The 22300-nt window shown below is 57.7% G+C and overlaps 2 protein-coding genes and 1 long non-coding RNA gene across 14 annotated transcripts; 2 read left to right on the forward strand and 1 right to left on the reverse strand.

Annotated features, from left to right (window-relative positions):
• Nucleotides 1-3043: 3043 nt before the first annotated feature.
• LMAN1L (lectin, mannose binding 1 like) lies at nucleotides 3044-15144 on the forward strand. Of its 11 annotated transcripts, none has more exons than XM_037010146.2 (13): nucleotides 3044-4041; nucleotides 6539-6693; nucleotides 6805-6912; nucleotides 7004-7062; nucleotides 8511-8631; nucleotides 8944-9064; nucleotides 9849-9904; nucleotides 10380-10512; nucleotides 10775-10944; nucleotides 12001-12086; nucleotides 12934-13057; nucleotides 13714-13841; nucleotides 14850-15144. In XM_037010146.2, the coding sequence occupies exons 1-13, from the start codon at nucleotides 3417-3419 to the stop codon at nucleotides 14980-14982; spliced, it is 2019 nt and encodes a 672-aa protein (XP_036866041.2). In that variant the 5' UTR covers nucleotides 3044-3416; the 3' UTR covers nucleotides 14983-15144. The 11 variants fall into 11 exon arrangements, with proteins under 11 accessions (XP_036866041.2, XP_036866042.2, XP_036866048.2 ...); XM_037010147.2 differs by having other exon boundaries at nucleotides 3048-4041; nucleotides 14853-15144; XM_037010148.2 differs by having other exon boundaries at nucleotides 3062-4041; nucleotides 12019-12086.
• Nucleotides 15145-15310: 166 nt separating this feature from the next.
• CPLX3 (complexin 3) lies at nucleotides 15311-20731 on the forward strand. 2 transcript variants are annotated; one of them, XM_037010171.2, is made up of 3 exons: nucleotides 15311-16146; nucleotides 17257-17344; nucleotides 20104-20731. In XM_037010171.2, the coding sequence occupies exons 1-3, from the start codon at nucleotides 15983-15985 to the stop codon at nucleotides 20296-20298; spliced, it is 447 nt and encodes a 148-aa protein (XP_036866066.2). In that variant the 5' UTR covers nucleotides 15311-15982; the 3' UTR covers nucleotides 20299-20731. The 2 variants fall into 2 exon arrangements, with proteins under 2 accessions (XP_036866066.2, XP_017502594.1); XM_017647105.3 differs by lacking the exon at nucleotides 20104-20731 and adding an exon at nucleotides 18861-20043.
• LOC140843207 (uncharacterized) lies at nucleotides 16258-18723 on the reverse strand. Its single transcript, XR_012120804.1, has 3 exons — nucleotides 18654-18723; nucleotides 16919-16978; nucleotides 16258-16712 (listed from the first exon to the last, which is right to left on the reverse strand). It is a non-coding gene; the product is annotated as an uncharacterized lncRNA (long non-coding RNA).
• Nucleotides 20732-22300: the final 1569 nt, after the last annotated feature.

Raw genomic sequence — 22300 nt, forward strand, 5'->3', positions numbered from 1 at the left:
GCCGATGTAAAGGGTGCCCCTCTGAAAGTGCCCAGGTGTGAACTAACCAGAGGCTGCAGGGGGAGGTCGGAGTCGGCGTGTGGCTTGGCCCTGAAGTCATGGCGAGGAGGGGTCACTGGTAGGACGAGCAGGAGAGAAGAGGGCCCGAGACCGCGCTTGGGGGACCTCTGAACACTGAGAGCTCAGGAAGAAGGCTAGGTGCAGAGGAGGAGACAGGACCGTGGCCCGTCGCACAGGCGGAGGGACGAGACCCCCGGAGGGGAGCCAGCAGGTCCCTGCTTCCCGGAAGACACGGGAGGGGGAAACCGAGTCGGCCGCAAGGTCCCTGGGGACTTCAGCAGGACTTGGATTTGGTGGGGGCAGGCTCCACAACACAATGGCTGGAAGAGGGTGTGAGCAGTGCAGGAAAGTTGATAATCTTGAGAAATTCAGCTGTGATGAAGAGGGAAGCGGAGAGTTGGAGGAGGAATTTCCAGGCAGCAGAAGCTTGCGCAGGTTTGCCTGCCAAAGGGAAGGACATTTAGCTTCAGACCGTGTCCAATACTGAGAGGGAGGGGGGAAGTGCGGGAGGGAGGGGGTGGCAGGGATCCGTGGCGGGGCCTTCCTCGGAGCAAGGAGGGGTAGCTGGACTCCAGGGCGTGCGGGCGAACGGGCCACCAGGGAAGCAGACCGGCCTGGTGGAGGGCAGAGGGGCGGAGCGCTGCTCGGCGCGTGACGGTGAGGTCCCAGGCGGGCCGGGGGGCGCCCTGACTTAGTTGGCCCATGTGGCTGGTGTACTTCTTCTGCACAGTCTATAGCACACTACCAACCCGACCTCACTGAAGGCAGTGGTGGGGGATTGCGACTCGGCTAGGGCTCAGGAACCAGCATGGTGCCATGGCCGTGGGGCTGCAGGAGAGGCCAGGCAGGCAACGCACCTGAGAAGTGGGCCAGGCGTGCCAAGCGGGAGTGAAGGGGCAGGGTACAGCTGGTGGGGACCTGTGGGAATGCAGGCCAGGTAACCACATGTTCCAATTCTTTCCACCTGGTGGCACGCAAGCCCCCCACTCCCTTATTCCCTCCCCTCTCACCTGGTTCATAGCATTTTGCTTTCCCCCTCTTCTACTCCTCACTGGCCACTGGCATATCACAGATGAGCAGGCCCTCGCTATCCCCCTCAAGGAGCTCATGGACTGATGGGGGTCCCATTCAGCACTCAGCTGGGTGCCCAGAAATCTGGTGGGTGTCACCCACTGCCAGCACCAAGCCAGTGAGGTGGAGGAGGCAAGAGGTGCCAGGCGGCTTCTCAGACACTTGGAGGACAGGCAGGGACTACGAGCGAGAGTGTTCCTGGCAATGGAGAGGCACTGCCTGGGCAGAGGTGGTGAGTGTGACTGCCTGGTGAGGTGCTCATGTGCAGCCGGGGCTAGGGTGCCAAGGTGGGTGGTGTGGGAGCAAGTAAGGCTGGAGAGAAAATGGGGCCCAGACCCCACCTGGCTTTGCAGGCCCCGGGAGGAGCTTGACTTTATGCAAAGATGACCAGGAGCAATTGAACAGTTTAGGACAGAGGAGTGACACGGTCAGATCTGCAGTTTATATCATTCTGGCTACACTCTGGCCACGGGTGGGAGTGAGCCCAGAGGGAAGACAGGGATATGGTGGAGAGGCTGAAGTTGGCCAGGAAGTTGGTGACTGAGGCTGGTGGATAGGGGTTGGGTTGTTGTGGTGGATGGAGCAGGAGACAAGCCTGGGAGGGGTCCCGGGGCCCCTGGCACTGCCTGTCCCAGGCTTGGTCTCATCCTGAGCAGAGGCTGGTACTGGCGACCTACTCCCCGCCGGGTCACAGCCTGGGCTGGGGAAGCTGGTGGCGGTGGAGAGGACGGTGAACACAGCTGACAGCTCACAAAGCTGATTGCTCACTGCCGGGACCTGACGTGTTCTCTCACGTGACCGTCCAGACAACCCCTGGAGGTGGACTTCTCACTGCTCCCATTTTACAGACAAGGAGACTGAGGCTCAGAGAGATCAAAGAATCAGTAAGGCAGTATGAGTGGCAAGAGCAAATTGAAGAGCTTTCTGATGGCAGGTGGGGGGATGAGGCAGAAGAAGGGATCTGGGGGCACCCTAGTCTGTGTCTGGATAAGGTAGGTGGCACCATCCGTGAAACCCCTGCCCTGGAGGAGGATGGGCTGGGGGGTGAAAAAGAGATCAGTTTGCACGTGTTGTCTGGGGGCCTTTGTGACGTCCAAGCAGAAATGTCCCCCTCAGAGTTTGACATTCATGTGGACCTGCAGCTTCCAGAGAAGTAGAGATCATGGGCACAGCATGGGCACAGAAGCCGTGGGCCTGGGCGAGATCGGCCAGAGAGCATGGAGAGTAAGAAGAGACATGAGCAGGAGCCCCAGCGGGAAGGGCCAGGGAGGGGGAGCAGTGGCGCTAATGGGGCAGCCGGGGGCAGGGGAGAGGCAGGCGGGCCGTGGGGCGGGGGTCTCAGGACCTGGACACGGGGAGGAGATGAGGGGGTGGATGTCCCCAGCATCTCGTGTTGCAGAGACCAGGTTAAGAAGTGTCCACGGGGGAGCAGAGAACAGAGGTCACGGTCAGGCCGTGCCGGAGCACCTCACAGGGCTGTGGGGACCGGAACGGGACGGATGGTCAGGTGAGCAGGGCTGCAGTGGGGCTCGTCCTTCCACAGCCTGGCAGTGAAGGGGAGGGGGAGGGGAGAGCAGATGGAGGTGGCTGAAGGCTTGGTGTTGAGACATGAGGTTTTATTTTAGCATGCCCTAAAATTTTCCATTTAGAGCCTTGATTTTAATTAATTTATAGAGCTTCAGCAACTAAATCCTGGGAATTTACAAAGTACAATGACACTTCCAGAATTCCAGTTTTCCAGAATTCTTAGCAAATGAGCTGCTCCAGAAAATCCACACTTAGTTGGATGAAAGTATTTGAACTATAGGATTTCTTACTTTTTAAAAATGTTTTTATTGTGGATATTATTAAACATGTAAAAGTAGAGAGAAAAATATAATGAATCCCATGTCCTCAACCATCCAACGTTAACATTTATCGGCGCAAGGCCAATACTATTCCCCCTGGGATATTTGAAAGCAGATCCTAGACATTATGTTTATTCATCCACAAAGTTAGTACATTTCTTCAAAAGACAAAGACTTTTAAAAAACATAATCACAATATCATTCACTATCAAATATCCATTGTTCAAATCCCCAGTTTCTCCTTTTTCTCCCCCACTTGGTTAGTTAAAACTAGGCTCCAAGCAAGGTCCACACGCTGCATTTATTTGCTCTGTCCCTGAAGTCGCCCTTCCTTTTCTTCATGTAATTTAGTTGTTGAGGGGACCAGGCTGCTTGGAAGCATGAGCATTTGGGAACAGGGGAGAAAGCTGAGCGTCACAGCAGAGAAAGCAGGACAGAATGAAATGGGGTGAGGGGGGGTGGATAATTTCAGAGAGTCGGGACATCAACCTTTGGGAAAGAGGCCAGGTGTGGAGGCCTGTCCCCAGCGGGGAGGAGAGGCCAGGTCTACTGAAGGCTGGGGTCTGTCCCTGTGATCCCTGCTGCCACATCGCTGATGCAGCTGCGGGGAGATGGCACGATGGCCTGAGCCCAGGAGCAGGAGCAAAGCTCAGGTTGGCAAAGGGTCAGGGGTCTGGGGTCAGGCTGGAGCTGAGGGAGGGGCAGGACCTGCGGTCAGGTCTGGAAGGAACAGGATGTCTGTGCTGGGGAGGGAGGGAGAGAACAGTGCCAGAAAGCAGCTCCTGGGCAGTCCTGGGCTCCTCCCCACCTGGCCCCGGCCCCGGAGCCCCTCCCTGTCCTCCCGGCTACAGATCCACCCTGGGGCACCGACCAGATCCCTTCACAATGCGGGTGGTCAGTGGCGTTTATCCCCAGCTGCGCCTTCTCCTGCTCCTGCTCCTGGCCCCCCACAGCCATGAGGGGGGCCTTCCTCCTCAGCGCAGGTTTGAGTACAAACTCAGCTTCAAAGGACCAAGGCTGGCATTGCCTGGAGCTGGAATACCCTTCTGGAGCCAACACGGAGGTGAGGGGTTGTGGGGGACCATTCATGCTCATGGTTCCTCAGAGTGCCAGAGGGGCTGACCAGCTCTGGGTGGCTGTGACCTGGTGGGGAGTAGGTCTGCCAGTACCTGCCTCTGCCAGGATGGGGCCAAGCCTGGGACAGGCAGTGCCAGGGGCCCCGGGACCCCTCCCAGGCCCGTCTCCTGCTCCATCCACCACAACAGCCCAACTCCTATCCACAGCCTCAGTTTCTCCTCTCCGCCTCACTTCTTCTCTGCCCTAGGACTCCTCTCTTCTCCATTTGCCTCTTCTCTGGGACCCATGAATGAACACACACACACACACACACACACACACACAGACAGACACAGACACACAGACACAGACAGACACAGACACACACACACACACACAGAGACAGACACAGACACACACACACACAGAGACAGACACAGACACACACACACACACACACACAGACACACACACACACAGACAGACACACACACACACACAGACACACACACACAGACACACACACACACACAGACACACACACACACAGACAGACACAGACACACACACACACACACACACACACACACACACACACACACCACCCACCCAAACACATGGGTACATGACAACTTAGCACTAAACTCCACTCACTCTGCTCCACGCCGTCGGGTCTGTAGTTGCCCATGAGAACTGGGGGGCCAGCTGTTGTGCCACAGAGGGCACCAGCCTTGCCCTATATGTGTCTTGGGTGGAAGCATGAGAACATCTCAGCTCACAGGCCTGCATTTAGGGCCTTCCAAACCAGGTCTACAAAGAGATTGTCTCCTATCTCTTCTTTCTATGCAATAGGAAAGGGCTTAAATTAGGAGTGACAAGAATGAGACTTAGCTCAAGGCTGGGCCATGAAATTAGTCCAGGAATGTGGCTTGTTGCAAAAGTGTGCTGTAAGATCTGCCTACCCTTCCACAGTTGGGCCATGGATCTGGTTTAGAGCCTCCTAGCAGGCAAAGCACACAGAGGAAGCAGATCTGTTGTGTTTATGAGATGTGAGGTCTGAGAAATGGCATGATTCCTGACTGAGACCAGAGCAAGTATCCCTTTAAGATGACAGGCCCTATTAGGAGGGTCTTTGGTGCAGTTCTCCTTCACAGAGACACAGGAAGTAAACAAAAGGGGGGGCTTTTCCTCACGGCACCAAGTGAGGCCCTGCCTCAAGGCCTCACTGCTCTGGACCTTGCCAAGTCTGGGGTGTCACAGACCATAGTGGTGAGCAGAGGCGCATTATCTAAGATCACCCAGTGATACTATGTTTACTGTCTATTCGTTCAGTCAGTCAGTCAGTCAGTCGTTCTTTAACTGGACTCCCATCCCCATGCCCCTCTGTGCCCAGCCTAGAGACAGGCCTGAGTCAGACTCAGGGAACCCACAGTCTGGGATGAAGTCTCTTGACAGCAGACAGGGGGCAATCCTTGCCTCCTACAAGTCAGTTCAGAGGCAGTGGTGGCTTCCAAGGCCCCAGGACTTCTGGCCTTGCAGCCTCTGGGCCTCCCTGCCCCCAGCCCCGGCCTTTGCTGAGCAACCAGGCTGGATTAGCAGTCTCCGGAAAGTCCTGGCAGGGACTAGGCCCTGGGCCAAATTCCAGGCTGGCAGGCCAGAGGGGTGGGGCGCCAGCTGGGAGGAGCCCTATGATCGCCCTTCCCCTGGCTCCTGCCAAACCTGCCTCAGTTTGTCCACCCTTTCTCCCCCCTACCAAAGAGGGCTGCCTCCCCCGTCCCCCAGCACACCCTCACCGATAACTCTCACAGACACACGCTCCGTCCTGCTCCTTTCCTCACGGTTCTGGGGCCCAGGTCCCACCTTTGCTTTGTTCTTTCTTTGCCACGGAATGTTCCGTGGGTCCCCCACCAGAGCTGTGACCCTCAGTGCGCCCCGCCGGAGTATCTCTCCATGCTCCCCCAGCCGGCCGCCCTGCACCCCACTTCTCCCTTCTGCCTCTCTCAAAGTGTCTACTGCCCTCTGGGTCCCAGGCACGTCCACCTCCCTCCAAGGGCCGCAGTTTCCTCACCTGAGAAACAGGGTCAGACACAAACTCTTTCACAGTGGAAATCTCTCTCATGACGCCACACTTTGGAGTCAGATGGAGCTGAGCTCTAATCCACGTGCTCCTTAACTTCTCTGAGACTCAGTTTCCTCATCTACTAAATAGGGTCTTAAAACACAGAGCGCACAGGCGTATGGTGAGGCTGAAGGGAGCACGCAGGCATGGTGCCCACATGGGGCTGGATTCGCTGGCCTCCCCTGGCAGAGGCCCCTCCAGCTGTGCTGGGCTCCAGTTCCCACTTCGGCGAATCCCTGCATCCGACCAGCGGGCCTGTTACCTAACGGCAGGCCTTGATGTCACCTCCTTCCTCCTCCCAGGGCCTGGCCCAGGCCAGTAGGAGAGAATGATGGTGGGGGCAGGGAACGGGACTGCCCAGGCCCTGAGCTGCACGGGTCCACAGATGCCATCCTGGGCCCGGAGGAAGTGCGGCTGGTCCCATCCATGCAGAACCGGAGCGGCGCCGTGTGGGGCACGGTTCCTGTCCTCTTCTCTGCCTGGGAGGTGGAGGTGCAGATGAGAGTGACTGGGCCGGGGCGCCAGGGAGCCCAGGGCATGGTGAGTGGCCCCCAGCAAGGTCCAGCGGAGGGGTGAGTCAGGGTCGCAGGGGGCGAGCCTGGGGCCCAGTGACCTGCAGAGGCCCATGAGCTGAACAGGCGGTACCCGCAGGCCGTGTGGTACACCCAGGGCAGGGGCCACGTAGGCTCTGTCCTGGGGGGGCTGGCCTCATGGGACGGCATTGGGATCCTCTTCGACTCTTCGGCCAAGGACAGCTGGGTAAGTGCTGGTCTCTGGCCCACCTTCCCACCCACACCCTCATCCTCCTGTCTGTGCCCACGGCTCAGACTGCTTACCACCTTCAATGCAGAGCAGGCCTGCCATCCGTGTGCTGGCCAGTGATGGGCATACCCCTGACGAGCAACTAGGGTAAGGGCCTTCCGGAACGGACCCCTCCCCATGTCCTGAGGCTGTCCTGAGCTGCCACCCAGCCTTGGACAGGGAGCCCACGCCTCCCACAGTGTGCCCTGCTTGCTGGCCTCTCATCTGAGCCGATGGCTGACCCCCTGGGAATCCCTCCCTCTTGGTCCCAGCCATGCCTCTTGTGGAGCTGAGGCCAGAGCTGTCTTGCTGTTCTTAGGAACAGCCCCCCGAATCCTCCATTCACTCAACCCAACATCCCCAGGCCCTCAGGGAGAGAGAAATGATGCAGGGTGGGGCCTGTGCTGAGCTTTTACTCTCGTCTGATCTGATCCCTAACACTCTTGAGTCGTGGGGATTATTAGTCCCCAGTTACAGGTGAGGATATGGAGGCTGAGAGAAGTGACTCGCCAGAGGTCACACAGCTGTGTGCAGAGAGCTAAGCTTGGAGGCCAGAGCTGCCAGGGTGTGCACCCTTACCCTGGCACCAGCTGCCTGACTGGCAGCACCATCCTTTGTCCCTGATGATGTGGCTCCCCACGCCTCCACAGCCTGGCTGCCTCCTCAGTAGCTGGGCCAGTTCGTCAGTGTCTCTCAGCAAACATCTCTTAGCTCATAACAATTAGAATAATTGCTAACATCTATGGGGCAGAGCTTACTGTGTGCCGGGCACAGTGCCAAGCACTTTACATCCTTGTCTTAGTTAGCCCTCATAACAATGTTATGAGATAGCTTCAATCATCATTTCCCTCACGTTAAAGATGGGGAAACCTGGGTTTAGGAAGGTGAGGTCACACAGCTTGGAGAGCAAACAGGGATCAGTCAGGAGCTGGCTTCTCCCTGCTCCGTGCTGCCTCCCTCTTGGCTGAAGGTGGCAGCAGTGGGTGCCCAGTGTGACCACTGTGTCTGTGCACCCAAGAGGCTCAGTACCTTTGGGCTCAGCATTCTTCTAATTCCTCAGAGCCCGTGGACCGGTGCTGTGAGGGAGGCAGGCTGGTCACACGGTCCTTGGCCACTAGGACACATCTCCCGTCTGTCCTGAGGCTGTCTCACTCAGTCCAAGTTTGGCAAAGGGGAGAGGAAAGAGAAGCCCCACCCAGAGGCTCAGGGCCACTTGGAATTTAAGGGAGGGTTAGTGGGAAGAGGCGGCGGGCCCCGGAGATTGAGGGCAGAAACCCCACTGTTGGCCCAGGCTCTGTCCCCTTAGGGAAAAGTCCCAGGGAAGCCCTTGGCCTCTCCTGTGAACTCCAAGTCCCAGCACTCGACAGGCAGAGCTGGCTTTGCTGTGTTCTCTTCTGCCAATAAAGCCGGCTACAGCAAGGGAGACTCAAGCTAGACAACAGGGACATGTCCCGCCCCAGGTCACCCAGCGGGGGTGGGGGTGGCCCCGCAGGTCTGGGCAGAACGGTCTCTCGGACCACCCCCACTGGCCAGGCCTTGGGTCCTGTGTGGCCCAGCTGGAGTCCAAGCGCCCGCAGGGATGGAGGCAGCCGGGAGCTGGGCTCCTGCCACCGGGACTTCCGGAACCGGCCACATCCCTTGAGAGTGCGGATCACCTACTGGGGGCAGAGGCTGCAGGTGAGTGGTCCCTCCTATTTTCTCGGGTCCTCTGGTGAGGGAGTACAAATTATAGGGCTCAGAGCTGCAGAACTGTGTAAGCACCCATGACCCCAGCAGGCTCCACAGGGTCTCGGGCACATGCGTGCCCCACCCACTCGGGACCCTCCTTCCTACACAGAATCCTAATTCTCCCAGAGCACACACTTGGGAGGGCTAGCCTGAGACCAGGTGAGGGAGACCCTCCTGCCGCTCTGACACCAAGCCCAGGGCTACCTGCCAAGCTCTTAGGCCAGGGGTTTATCAGGGGCTCACTTGCTCCCTGCCCGTCAGGTGTCTGTGAACAACGGCCTCATTCCCAATGGCCCAGAAGAGGTCTGCGTTGATGTGGGGCCCCTGTTTTTGGCCCCTGGAGGTTTCTTCGGGGTCTCAGCAGCCACCAGCACGCTGGCAGGTGAGGCCTTCTGGGCAGATAAGAGCAGGGGGTATACCTAATGAGCCATCCCGACATACCTGCTAATGAACCCAGGTGTGGGGCTAGCCTCTTCCTCACCATCTGATGTGCACAAGGCACTAACCCTCTCTGGGCCTCCATTACCATCAGGGGAAAGTCATGTCTGCCTTGCAGAGTTGTTGAAAGTCTCAAAGAGGATAAACCACAAAAAACTTTTACTCCAGTGATGGAGCTGTAAGTGCCCCTAGCTGGGAACTGCAGGGCAAGTGGAAGAGGGATGTCTGGGAGGGACATTTAGGGGATGGAACAAAGGGTTGTAACACGCTGGAGAGTCCAAGTACATGGAAGGACCCACAACTAGAAAGCAGGGTGCAACCAGGGAGTGGGAGACCTTGAATGCCAGAACTTTGGTCTTTAGACTCCGGGCACTGGGGAGCCAGGGAAGGTTTCTGAGGAGGAACGTAGCGTGGTCAGAGCCATGCTGAGGATGTGGCCACCGCACGCAGCAGCCACGCTCTGCGGGTCTGGAGGTGTCACTCAGTCCGCTTCCAGGGCTGTAGCCCGGGGCTGTCCAGCTCCCCCACCTCTGGCCGCGCCTGGGAGTCGGCCCTCACAGCCCGCCCACCGGCTGGTCTGACCCTCACACCTTTCCTATCAAGTGAGCAAGACAAGATGAGAGTCTGAAGTCGCCCATGCCTTTGCCTCCTTGGACTATGACTGAACCTAGTAAGTGGGCTGCTAGGTTGGGAAAGGCCTTACTTCCCCTTCTCTCCCCCCTTTCCAGATGACCATGATGTCCTGTCCTTTCTGACCTTCAGTCTGAGTGAGCTGGGTCCACAGGTGATGCCTGGGGGCCTGCCTCACAGGAGGGGCTGAGGGAGGGCAGCCCAGGGACCCTCCGTTCCCCGGATGCTTCCGCTCATGCCACGGTGCTAGCAGACCTGTCGTTCCCGCGGTCATCGCTACCTGCTCTCTGAGCTCCGCTCCGGGGGCCATCGGCTGGGCGGTGCTCAGGGGTCAGAGGTGACCTAGAGCCAGGCCCTGTCCTGAGGGACCTCCCAGGCTGGCTGGGAGCTCTAGGAGCACAGGGGAGGGGTCCCCACCAGCCAGGGCAGCAGGGAAGGCGGCCGAAAGAGACGAGCTTGAAGGGGTGAAGGGAGTAGCTGGGCAGTGGGAGAAGCAGCTGGGGTGGCCCTTCCCTGGCTGGGTGAATGTTTGGCCAGGGAGGAGACCGAGCTCGTGGGGGCCCCGTGGGAAGGCTCCCCTCACCCCCAGATCGCCGTGGGCTCCAGGTCTGAGTGTCTTCTTCTCCCAGCCTCCCCACCAGCCCTTCCTGGAGATGGAGCAGCTCCGCCTGGCAAGGCAGCTAGAAGGGCTGTGGGCAAGGCTGGCGCTACGCGCCAAGGAGGACGTGATGCCAAAGCTGAGCTCTGAAACCCAGAGCGAGGGTAGGGACCCAGGGAGCAGGCGGGTGGCGTAGGGGTCCATTGGAAGGTCACATAATCGTCTTCCCTTTGAACCAATGACGAGCCGTAGGCCTACGAGGCCACATGTAGGCAGGCCCTGGCAAGTGTTCCCTCTTGTCCCTACTCAGGCACATCTTTCCGAGAGAGAGTCTTGGTGGCAGAAGCCACACCTTTCTGGGTATCCTCTCCAGAGAGCCCCCAAAATATAAGATCTGTGGTCCCACCCGCTGACTGCCTGTCCCAGCTCTGTCCCAATCCCCAGGGGAGAGGACCTTTGACCTGGAGGCGACACTGGGCAGACACAGCCGGATCCTACAGGCTCTTCAGGGTCTCTCGGAGCAGCTGGCCCCGACTGAGAGGCGGTGGAAGAAGCAGCTGGGGTCCCTAGGCCAGGCCAGGCCTGTGGGAGGCTGGGTGAGCGGCCCTCAGGCGTCAGCCTGCAGGCCTGGAGAGGCGACTCCCTAGGCGTGGGTCCAGTGGCACCAGCGGGCTCCCTGTGTCCAGAAAGGGGATCAAGCACTGCATTTAGGAGCCGGTCTCCCCCAAGTACCGAGGGGAAAGGAGGGCAGGGTTGTAATGCTGCAGGTTGCAGGATGGGGTGGACCTGACGGGTGAGGGGCACGCAGGAAGGCAGCTCTGCACAGGCCAGGGCCCGCAAACCCACAGTTGGGGCTGGGGAAAGGAGATGCCAGGTGTTCGGATCTGGATCTGTGGACAACTGACAGACAGACTGAGTGCTAATTTGCATATAGCTCCCCATGTGATTCGATTCACATACGGCTGGCTTGCTTAACGCCCCGAGGCCCCAGAGTCCTTGTGGTCTCCGCTGCTCTCCCGGCCTCTCCCCCAGGGCGTCAAGCCTGGGCCTGACAGCTGCGCCCAGTCAGGATGCGAGAGCAGAAGAGGCCGGCAGTGCCTGCGGGCTTGGGGTTCTCACTTTGTGTCCTCAGGCCAGAGCAGCTGAGGCCGGGCTAGTGAAGTGGGGAAATGCAGAGGGGCCACACTCCCATGCGGGGCGCCTCTGATCCCACTTCCAGGCCCGGGACCCCTCCTACCAGATTCTGTCCACCTGAGAGAGTGGTGGCCAGGCCACCTTTCCAGTTCATTAGTCGAGACAGGGGCCCAAGCACTGGGAGCGGACTGGCACGGGCCCCAGGCTTGGATCGTGCCGTCGGGGGAAGAGGCTGCACAGGACCGGACTGGTCCTCTGCCTCCTTCAGGAGCAGAACCCCTTCTGGAGAAGGCAGGGACTTCGGGAAAGCTCCGAGGTGGCCACTGTCAGTGGCTGGAGGGGAGATGGAAACACCTCAGGGAAGTGTTTGGGAGGAGGAGGAATCCCGAAGCCCAGATGGACGGGGTCAGATAAAGTCAGAGTGTCCGGAGTGAGGGCCCAGGAAGGGAGAGGGCTGTGTGTCCCTGGGGAGGGTGGACTCTGAGAAGAGGGGGGCTTGGCCCTGGGCCCTAGAGAAGAAGCTGGCCCTCCTGCAGGACTCTGCCCAGGCCAGCGCCTTGCTTCAGGGACAGCAGACTCTGCTCCGGGACCTGCAGGGGATGAGGTAAGGCTGCAAGGCGGTGGTCCTGCGGTGGGGGGAAAGGGAGTCTTGTTTCGCCAACTTGCCCCTCTGCTGCTCATCAGGCTTTTAGTCCCCTCCTCATTTCCCAGCCCAAGCCCAAGACCTGGCACATGGGGATGGGCTGGGGGCAGAGTTGGGTTTCTTGAGCTGACCTGAATTTAACTGAATCAAGTTTAAAGCTTTGAAAGCCCTAGTTTAAAAGCAACTCTCCCTGGAAGAGAGACATTCCCATCCCAGGGAGAATTAGTAAATCTCAGCCTTCCTTCAGTGACAGTTCCTGAAAGGAGGGGCCATTTTGATGGGTTTCTTGGAAAAAGCATAAATAAATTGGGCATGTTCGCCCAATTGAGGAGTGGGGCAGCGCCTGACTTCCTCTCGCCTACTTCTCTGCTCCTAGCATCCCACTCCAGGCCAGGCCTCAGGAGCGAGCCACAGAGCCCTGGGGGCAGGGGGGCACACTGATGCCATGGAGGAAGGCTCCAGGCTGGAAGCTGGATGCTGGGTCCCCTGCCCACCCCTGCTCACATCTACATGCTTTGGGGTGCAAAGATGGGAAGAGAGAGGGGCTAAATTCCCTGGGAGCTGAGGATGGAGGGCAGAGCCCAGGGACCTGGGGTTGAGGCAGATATCTTTAGGGAGACATTTCTCTGAGCTAAAGCTGAGGGTCCAGGAAGAAGTTTTGGGGTAAGAAGTCCCAAGAAAGGGCTCTATGGATGGTGCCTGTTCCCCACCCAGGTGTGCCTCCAGGGATCATGAGAAACAGTTAGGAGGCTTGGGTGCAACCAGAAGGGGTGATGAGTACTCACCTTTGGTTTCCAACTCCTACCAGGGATGCAGCTGCCCACATGGCCTCCAGAGCCCAGGTCTTCTACTTGCCTGTGGGTACCAAGCATCATTTCTTAGAGCTGACCCAGATCCTGAGCCTCCTGCAGAAAGACCTTCGGGGCCCAGCGGTGAGGGGGAAGGCAGGCGTCCCCCGGGGGCTCCATCCCTGAGGTCCGGGCTCAGTGCCCTGCCGGCACTCTCGCAGCCTCAGGCGCCTTCTGCCTTTACTTCCCCTCCCAGGACCCCTGGCAGGCACGGCTGCGTCTGTCTGTCTGTCTGTGTGCGCGCGCATGCGCACCTGCTCTCAGGGACACAGAGCTCATCTTTTCTCTGCCCTCTCTGCTCTGGGGAGAGTGCCACTCTGAAGACCACTTGGTCCAGTGCCCGCAGCGATGAGGGGGGGCTGGGGTGGGCTGTGCCCAAGAGCGTTCAGAGTTTTGAAGCCTGCCCTCCCCGCGCCCTCGCCCTACCTTGCTCTTTCCCTGGTCCTCACCACCACCACCCTGTTGTCTGTGTTCCGCCCTCTTTCTCATCTCTAGAGACTTTGGCCCCGTGATGATCCCAGGCCCCAGGCCCTCCCAGCTGTTCCCACAGATGGAGCCATGGGAGCCGGGGGGGGGAGAAGGCAGTTTGTAAGCTACTCCCTCCCCAAGTTTGCTGGACTGGAGCCAGAGTGCCCCAAGCCTGAGAGGGAAGCAGAGCACACGCATGGCCCAGACTCTAGGGCCCCTGCCTCCTTTTGGGTCAAGAAGCTGACGCAGAACCCTACACTGTCCTTTTCCAGAAATCGGCAGCCAAGGAGCCCCGCCCACCCGGCCGGTCCCCAGGGGCCTCCTCATGTCTGCGGCCTGGCATCTTCCTGTTCTTCCTCCTCATCCAGGCTGTAGGCTTCTTCTGTTACGTACACTTCAGGTGGGCTTCCCTCACCTGTGCGGCATCTCTTGGTTCTGGACCGTAGCTATTCAGTTTGAGCGAGGGGGTCACTGCAGCCCAGTGGGGACTTGCCTGGTCCTCCAGCTGGCAAACAGCTGCATCCAGGCTAGGACCCATTTTTCCAATAGGCTCTGCCCACTACTTTCTCAGCCACTGGTCCACTGGGGTCCTGCCCTCACAAAATTCACTCTCTAGTGTGAGAAACTGGATCAGTAACTGATAGTCACACTGTATATGGTCAGTGCTACATCCGCATAACTCAGGGGCTATAAGAATTTACAGGAAAAACATTTGACCAAGCTTTGGGAGATCAGGGAATCAACCTGGAAGGGACATTTGATGTGGGTGAAGGTGACTGGGAGCTTTCCAGACTGACAAGTGCAGGCATAGATGCAGAGGGAACAGCATGAGAAAGGCAGGGAAGCATGAAAAAAGCATAATATTTTGGAAAAAAAAGTGGAAAATTCAGGGCCAAGGCTGGGACCAGTTTGTGAAACTGGGCAAAGAGAATTGAAAAGGTGGGGGGGTGGTCACTATTTCTGCTTGGTAGGGGTTTGTTGACTGAATTAAACATTTACAGATGTAGGCTGTGGTAAGGGGCTCAGAAATGGGACTTACAGTCCTTGTTAGAAGATTCAGTGTGGTCTGGGGTGGGCCTGGAGGAGGACTGAAGTATGCTGAGCTTTAAAAGCAGAGTAGGAGAGGGGATGGCCCTCAGGTGAGGAGAGCAGAGAGGTACAAGGTGGAAAGGATGACAGGCTTATGCATCATGTAGGAATCCAATGGTGGCCATAAGGCTGGAGCCACCTGGACAGGCATGCAATGCCTGGGAACAGTGTGGTCCTGATGGGGCAAGCCAAGGGAACTACAGAAGGTCCCAGAGCGTGGGAGGTTGTGGTGCAGTGAGTGTAGGGAGGTGAGTGTGGAAGCCTGGTGTCAGGAGCCCAGAAAGAAGAGGTCCAAGTAACCTTCTTGTCTCCTTGGCAGCAGGCAGGAGGTGAACAGGAGCCTTCAGGACTATTTGTCCACAGGCAGCCTTCCTCTGAGTCCTGCGCCATGCATCCCTAGGGCCCTGGGGGCTCTGAGGAGGCAGCCCCTCTCCTCCAACATGCATGCGTGACCCACCACGAAGCCCTGAAGAAATAACCACTTGTCATTGGAAGTGGATGGTCCCTGGGGGGCGGCTGGCTTGGCCAGTAGCCTCTCCCTCTGGGTGCCCAGGTCTTACCTACACCTTAGCTTTTAGAGAATTTCCAACTTTACTAAAGGTGATTTCCCTGTCCCCATGTGTTGATACGCTTATTTGCCTTCCAGCTTCACCTTAATCTCTCCGAAGGTTTCTGCCTCCTCTGGATAGGTAGCTGGGAGTGCGCTCCAGGCAGACAAGGAGGCCAAGGTCTGGCTTCTAAAGGAGAGGGAGTCACAGCTGTGTATAGTTCTGCCCCCAGATTCCCCCAGAGCAAGGAGCGGTGTCTCCACGTGCCCTTCCTGGCCCAGCCCAGCCAGCATCACCATGAACAACTCTCCCCACTCCCTCCTGCAGCTCCAGGACCAAGAATTCTGCATAATTGGGGTTCCCACTCTCTGGTCTCCCTCGCTTTCCCAGCGTCAAACTCCTTGGGCAGCTGCTGGGGCAGCGGGTTGGGGAGAATGGGGTAGGGTCCAGGGCTGGGTACTTTCCCCATGCTGCCACTGGGATCTCCCGCTGAAATCCTGGCTATCAGCTACCAGGGAGAGGAGAAAGTGGGGAGACACTAGAAGCACGGTTCTGGGCACTCATCTGCACAACCCCTTCGCCTAGGGTGCGAGCGACCCCACCCTTGCAAGCCCTAATCCTTTGTCAGCAGTGCCCGGGCGGAGCTTGGCGTTGAAGGAGGCACGTGGGGGGGGAGGCGGGAGTGAGGAGCTGCACGTGGTCCAGCCGCCTCAGCCCCGTGCACGTCCCCCGCCCCCTGTGAGGAGGGGTTTGGGGAGGTGGGGGCGGGCGGAGGGCGGCTCAGAGGGTGGGGTGCCGGCCCGCGGCGGGAGCTGTCCGAGAGACCTGGTGCTGAAGTAGGTGCGGACGTGCCTGGTGCCCGGCGCGTAGTACTCGGCGCCCAGTACCACGGCCAGCGAGGACCATGGCGTTCATGGTGAAGACCATGGTGGGCGGCCAGCTGAAGAACCTCACCGGGAGCCTGGGGGGCGGCGAGGACAAGGGGGCCGGGGACAAGTCGGCGGCCGAAGCTCAGGGGATGAGCCGAGAGGAGTATGAGGAATACCAGAAGCAACTGGTGGAAGAGAAGTGAGTGGGGCCCCTTCCCAGCTCCAACGACCTCCCCCCCAGCCCCCGCAGCTGCCCACCCCCTCCCCCAGACCCCATCCCTTACTTATTCAAAAGTGGTAAGAGGCTAAAATGTGCCACCTAGGCTGCCCCAGGGCCACCCATCTCACGCCTAGAACCCCACCCCAGCTTCGACCTCTATCCCAGAGGGAGTGGGGGCAGGGGAGACAGGGGCCGGGGATGGGGTTGGGGACACGTGCGTTCCTGCCGAAACGAGTAATCCCTTAATCCGATCTGGTTTCGGCCGTCTGCATCTTCCAACTGGAGCCCCCCTGAGCCTGAGGCTTTGAGAGGGGCAGTGCAGCTGAGGGGGCTCAGAGTCACGGAGACAGATCTTGAGATGGGGGCTTTTACAGGTATTGAGGCTACTTGTTCTCGGGCAGTGCTGGGACAGAGAGGCAGCCGGTGTGCAGTTAGAGTTTGGACTCCAGAGCCAGACTGCTTGGGTTCAAATCCAGGTTTTGCTTCTTTTTACTTGGGTGACTTTAGGCAAGTTACTTAACTTTTCTGTGTCCCAGTTTCTTCTTCTGTAAAAAATGGGGGTGGTAATCATACAACATGCCTCATATATTTATGAAGATTAAATTACTTAACACACATAAACTGCTTAGCACAGTGCCTGGCGCATGGAAATCATCAAATGTTGGCTTTTATAATTTCACTTATCCCGAAGACAGTTTTGTAAGTTGCAAAATCTTACCCCTTTTACAAAAGAGGAAGGTAAATAACTTACCCAAAGACATACCAAATGCGGTAGTGGGGCCAGGACGCAACTCCAAGTCCGCAACGCAACCTATCAGGGAAGGAAAAGACAGACCTGGTGGAGGCTGCAAATGACATAAATTAGGGTCCTTGGAGAGACCAAAACAGATTGACACACCTGCCCAGACAGTGGGTGCAGACAGGACAGAGGGACCTGTGATGGGGAAAGAGGCAGCAAAGACTAGTCGAGGCCCCCTGGCCACATCCAGGCCCCAGGCCTCCGGACACAGGACCCCTCCGGGCCTTTCCTCGAAGATCACGCCGATTCTCTAGACCCTCCCAGTGATTCCACCCCCGGTTGTCCCTCAGGATGGAGCGGGACGGGCAGTTTATGCAGAGGAAGGCAGAGCGGGCCACACTGCGGAGCCACTTCCGGGACAAATACCGGCTGCCCAAGGTGAGCTTGGGAGCCTGGGCGGAGAGGCACTCGCAGGGCTCTTTCGCCCTGCTCTCGGCCCAGCAGCTGTCATCTCCTAAGGCTTATGGAATGTTTGGTTAGATCCTTCCTTCTCTCGCTCATTAGTTCATTCACTCATTCATGGCCAACTGCCACCTGCCAAAGGCCACAGGCTTGGCACTGAGTAGATGCCCCGTCCTCTGAAGACTGGTAGGTTTGTGTTTCTGGAGCCAGTTCAGACCCCCTCTCTCTACCCCAGCCCTGAGTCAGGCTTGAGCAGAAGAAGAGGGGGAAGGAAATAGTTTTTACTGAAGAGGTGAGTACTCTTGAGGCTTCTGAACACCCAGGGACAGTGGAGTGGAGGAAAGAACGCAGCAGCCTCTGCCTCCCAGGCACTTGACCTCCGTGTCCTTACCCAACCCCTCAGGAGTGCTTCCAGGTAGCCGTCACCCATGTCTACAAATAAGGGACCTGAGGCTCAGAGAGATTAGGGATTTAGGACTGAGGTCACACAGCTAGAAGGGTCATGGGAATGGGCAGAGCTGAGACCTGTGAGTGATGAGCCTGTGCTTGCTCCAGGAGCCTGGAGTCTGCCTGCAGAGGGCGAAGTACCTGTTTGTCTGGCCAAGCAGCCAGGAGGATGACACCCCTAGGCACTGCAGCATCAGATCAGTATGTAAGTATTGCCCAGGGAGGGAATTAAGGCATAAGCCGCTCTCAGTGCCCAGAACTGTGCCAGACTCTGAGGGGAAACAGAAATAACACTCCTGACCTTGATCTTCCTCTTATATCAGAAGATCAGGTACGTGAACATGACATGCACTCATTCAACATCAGTTTATCAGTCTCCTGGCTGCCTCTGATTTCTCCACAGGCCACCAGTCTTTTGGAAGTCTGTCAGAAAAAGAGCAGTCCAAAAAGCCTGCCTTTCTAGAAAGTTACTGAGTTAAACTCAGCTAGGAATGGAGTTTCAAATGCTTGCGCTATGGATATAACAGAACTCCTGCCATCAGGAAACTCTTGGCTGGAACTGAGTAGGACATAAAGTGGGAAGGGACAGGAAGTGCGATGGCAATCAGTAGGTGCTGTGCAAGGAGGGCACAGATTCTGGAATCAGTGACATGGGTTTAAATCTAGCTCTGCCACCTCCGAGTTGTATAACCTTGGACAAGTTACTTGTTTAGATGATCCGAGCCTCAAGTTCCTTATTTATAAAATGGAGACAATACCTGCTTCACGGGGTCATTGTGAGAATAACAGTTTGACACCCACATGTTCCCTTTCTGTCTTTACTATGTCAGTATCTTACCTTCAGTACCTCCAGGTGAGGTAAAGTAGTGTAAAAGTCCAAGGTCTTCATGTTCAAGTGTGGAAGGCTTGATCCTGGGATGTGGGAGTGGGGGCTGAACCCAAGGATCTAGGATCCTGGAACTGAGCCCAGACCTCCTCCCGGCCCCCTCAGCTCCAGGTCCTCACCGACCTCCAACCCCACCTCACCCCCTCCCTCTTCCCTTAGAATGAGACAGATGAGAGCCAGATCCAGATGGCAGGTGGAGACGTGGAGCTGCCCCGGGAGCTGGCCAAGATGATTGAGGAGGACACCGAGGAGGAGGAGAGGGCCTCTGTCCTCGGGCCACTGGCCAGCCTCCCTGGCTTGGATCTCGGCTCACTCAAGGACAAGGCTCAGACCACACTGGGGGACCTCAAGCAATCAGCTGAAAAGTGCCATGTCATGTGACTGTGTCCTCCGGGGTTGGCCGTGGGGCTGGCCGGAGGGCCGGGCCACGTGCGAACCAAGGGCATGCCTCCCAGAGACCCACACCGCATCCTGGCCTTGTTTCTCCTGCCCAGCACTGGCCTCAGGACCAGGCCCCACTCAGCACAAGCCTGCTTTCTGTGTTCCCCCTCTCCACTGAGAACAAAGTCCCCAGTCCTTACACTACCCACCCTTTCTATTCAACCAGGAAGCCTCCCAAGATGGTAAGAACAGGCCATGGCCCCAAGTTCCTACACACAGAAGCATCCATAGAGAGACGCACACAGCGGGACATGGAAGCCCTAGCATGTGCAGAGGCATACGCCACAGATGCATCCTGGCACACACACAGACACACATGCCCAGCCGGCTCCCCTGTGGGCCTAGCCCCTCTAGACACCAATGCTCAGATATGCTTAAAGCCGTCTTTGGGAGGGTCCCCTCAGCAGAAAGGAGGCCTGAGTTCGTCTCCATATTTATCCTCCTTGAAAGCCACTGCTCTTTCTGGGCTTTAACTCATCACCTATAAAATGGAGATAGACTGGGTAATTTCTAAGACTCTTTCTAGCTTGGCCTCCTTGGCCCTCAGAGCCAAGCCCACACCCCTTCTTGGGTAGGTCAGCAGCTGCAGCCATAGCCTCAGGCATCTGCCAGTGTACTATGGCTCCGGCTCCTAGTTGCTGAGCGATACTGTGTGAGGGACCCAATGCCAAGCAAGAAGCTGGCACCAAACAATAGCCCAGGCAGCTCTAGGCCTCTGGGCCCAGGCCCAGGCAATTTCTGTTCTGTTCCCATAAATCTCCCTCCAGATTCTATAGCTGAATCTCCTCTCTCAGCTCAGTGAAAAATAAAAATTCCAAGTGACATACCTGTCTTCCTACTTCTTGCTGACCTCCAGGAGTTATGGGGCTCCAGCCCTGCCTTTGGGGAGGTGTTTACCTCCTCACCCACTCCTCTCTAGAAGCGTTAGCCTCTGTAACTTGTTCAAGCTCTACCCTCACAGGGCGCTGGGCAAGGGCGGAGCCCCCACGCGGACAGAACCGGTCCAGCCTGGAACCAGACAGAACAGATCTCCGAGAAGGATGAGAGAGCCAGCTTGCTGGGGATGCTCCTGGGGAAGGCAGGGCCACAGCTCAACCACAGCGGTCCCCGGCACCACTACCTATACCCCATCTCACCTGGAACACTGACAGTGTAACAAAAAGAAATACGAGCCCTGGCACTGCTGTGCGACTTGGAACAGACCCCCTTCCTTTGCTGAGCCTGTCTCCCCATGTGAAATGGGGAGCTCCCCCATCAGAGTCATAACAATTAGACATGTTTCAAAGGGCGACCATTTGTAAAGCCCTCAGCATGTCGACAGACCCTCTTGATAAATGATAACGCATTCTTTAAAAAAAAGGAAAAGCCCGAATCTCATCCTGCTCACCTATTGGGGGTCCAGGACACCAACCAAGAGGCTCCAAGCAGGCCACCCCAGGAGCCTGAGCAGGAACAAGGTGCTACCAGCCAACGCTAAGGACCCCCACCCAGCATCACCCTGTGGGGAAGCCAGCAGAGCGACCATCTGAGGGTTTGGTTTAAAGGGCAAAGTTTCCATTAGGCTTCCTTTTTACGATAAGAACAAGAAACATCACACCTGTGCAGTAGGTAGTGTGGAGAGGGACAGGCGGAAGAAAGAGGAGAAGAGGAGAAAGAATTAGGAGGGTGAGGCAGGGGGGAGGCGGTCCCAGGCCCAGGGCAGGGCTGCTCGGGCTCACGCTGGGCCCTCTGTCTTGACCTTCCCCAGGGAAGGGGCCTGGGCCTCTGAGCCGCTCCCAGGATGCCCCCTGGCCTGGGCGGTTGGACACAAACCTTTCCCGACCTTCCTGGAGCTGGAGGAGACCCAAGTCTGGATGGGGGCGTGGGCCTCCTCAGCAGCGTCAGCCGCAAAGCCCACGTCACCCCTCCGCCCTCCAGGGCCCTTCTGCCTAATGAAACCGGACAGACCCCTTTCCCTTCAGTGGTTTGCAGGACCCAGAGTGAAAGACGCCAGGAGGCAGGCTGCGGGAGACTGGGGGTTAGCGCTCACCGAACCCTCACAAGAGGGGCTGGCTAGGGGCCTGCAGTCAGGGAGCAGGCCTCGTTCCCAGAGACAGAGGGGTGCAGAGGGAACAAGTGACTTTCCCAGGTCTAGTTGGTCCCCAGGGAGGAGTTGGGGTGGGTGACAGGGTTTGGAGTTCAAAGGATCTCCCCTTCCCCAGTGGCCAGATGGTCTCTCCTCAGACACTGCCAGGCAGTTGCTGGGGACATCTGGGGAATGATCATGTGCTGAGCTTGAGATGCTGGCAGTGCCTAGTGACCCAGCTGAGACCTGACGCTGTGTTGGGGGTTGGGAGCTGTGTGTGAGGGGAGGGAGGGAGCCACAGAACCTGCTGCCCTGCCTCTAACCCAGTGCCCGCCAGGCATAGCTGTCCCCAGAATCCCTGCGTGGCAGGCTCCAGAAGAGCATGGGAGCCAGAGTGGGCTGAGTCCCCGGGAGCAGCACCGTTGAGGCTGCCTCGGCCTTACTGAGCAGGAACCATGCCTGTCTGTGTGGGGTCTGCACGGGTCACGGGTCTATGAGCTCGGAGGTGGTTTTGGTGGTTTTGTGCCTGCCACCCACGGCCTGTTCTGGTGGGTCTGTGCCTGTGTGTTTGAGTGTCTGTGGGATTCCAAGCACAGAGGTATGGGTGTGAGTTCCTCTGGGGACAGTGGGCATTGATGTGCCCCCTCCACTCATGCTCCAGCCTCAGGGCTGAGCCGTGTCCCTCTCAGGAAGGGTTGTAATCGCAGTCACCTCTGGGGACCAGAGCCCTTCAGGATGACCTCCTGCAGGAACCAAGTTTCTATGTCCTTCCCCATCTCCCCAGCTGGCAAAAGAGGGGCAGGCTGGGCACAGGACACCTGGGATCCAGCTCTGGGCTTGCGGGACTGCGTGGAGGTGGGAGGACAGGGCAGGGTGAGGCACCCAGATGAGGCGGGTGTCTGTCCTGTTTGGGGCACTTTCAAAATGTTAAAGGTGAGAATTGGAAACAACTCTCACCCCTAAAGGAAAAATATATTTTTAAAGAAGCAGATTAGCGTATTTCCCATAGGCTTCTGCCATCTGAAGAGAGCCCTGGAGACACAGCCCTCTGTCCTCCCGCTGGGCTGTCGCCCTCCTTGGCCCATGGCTGAGC

The sequence above is a fragment of the Manis javanica genome, chromosome 8, assembly GCF_040802235.1.
Source record: "Manis javanica isolate MJ-LG chromosome 8, MJ_LKY, whole genome shotgun sequence".
In the NCBI taxonomy this organism is placed as follows: Eukaryota; Metazoa; Chordata; class Mammalia; order Pholidota; family Manidae; genus Manis; species Manis javanica.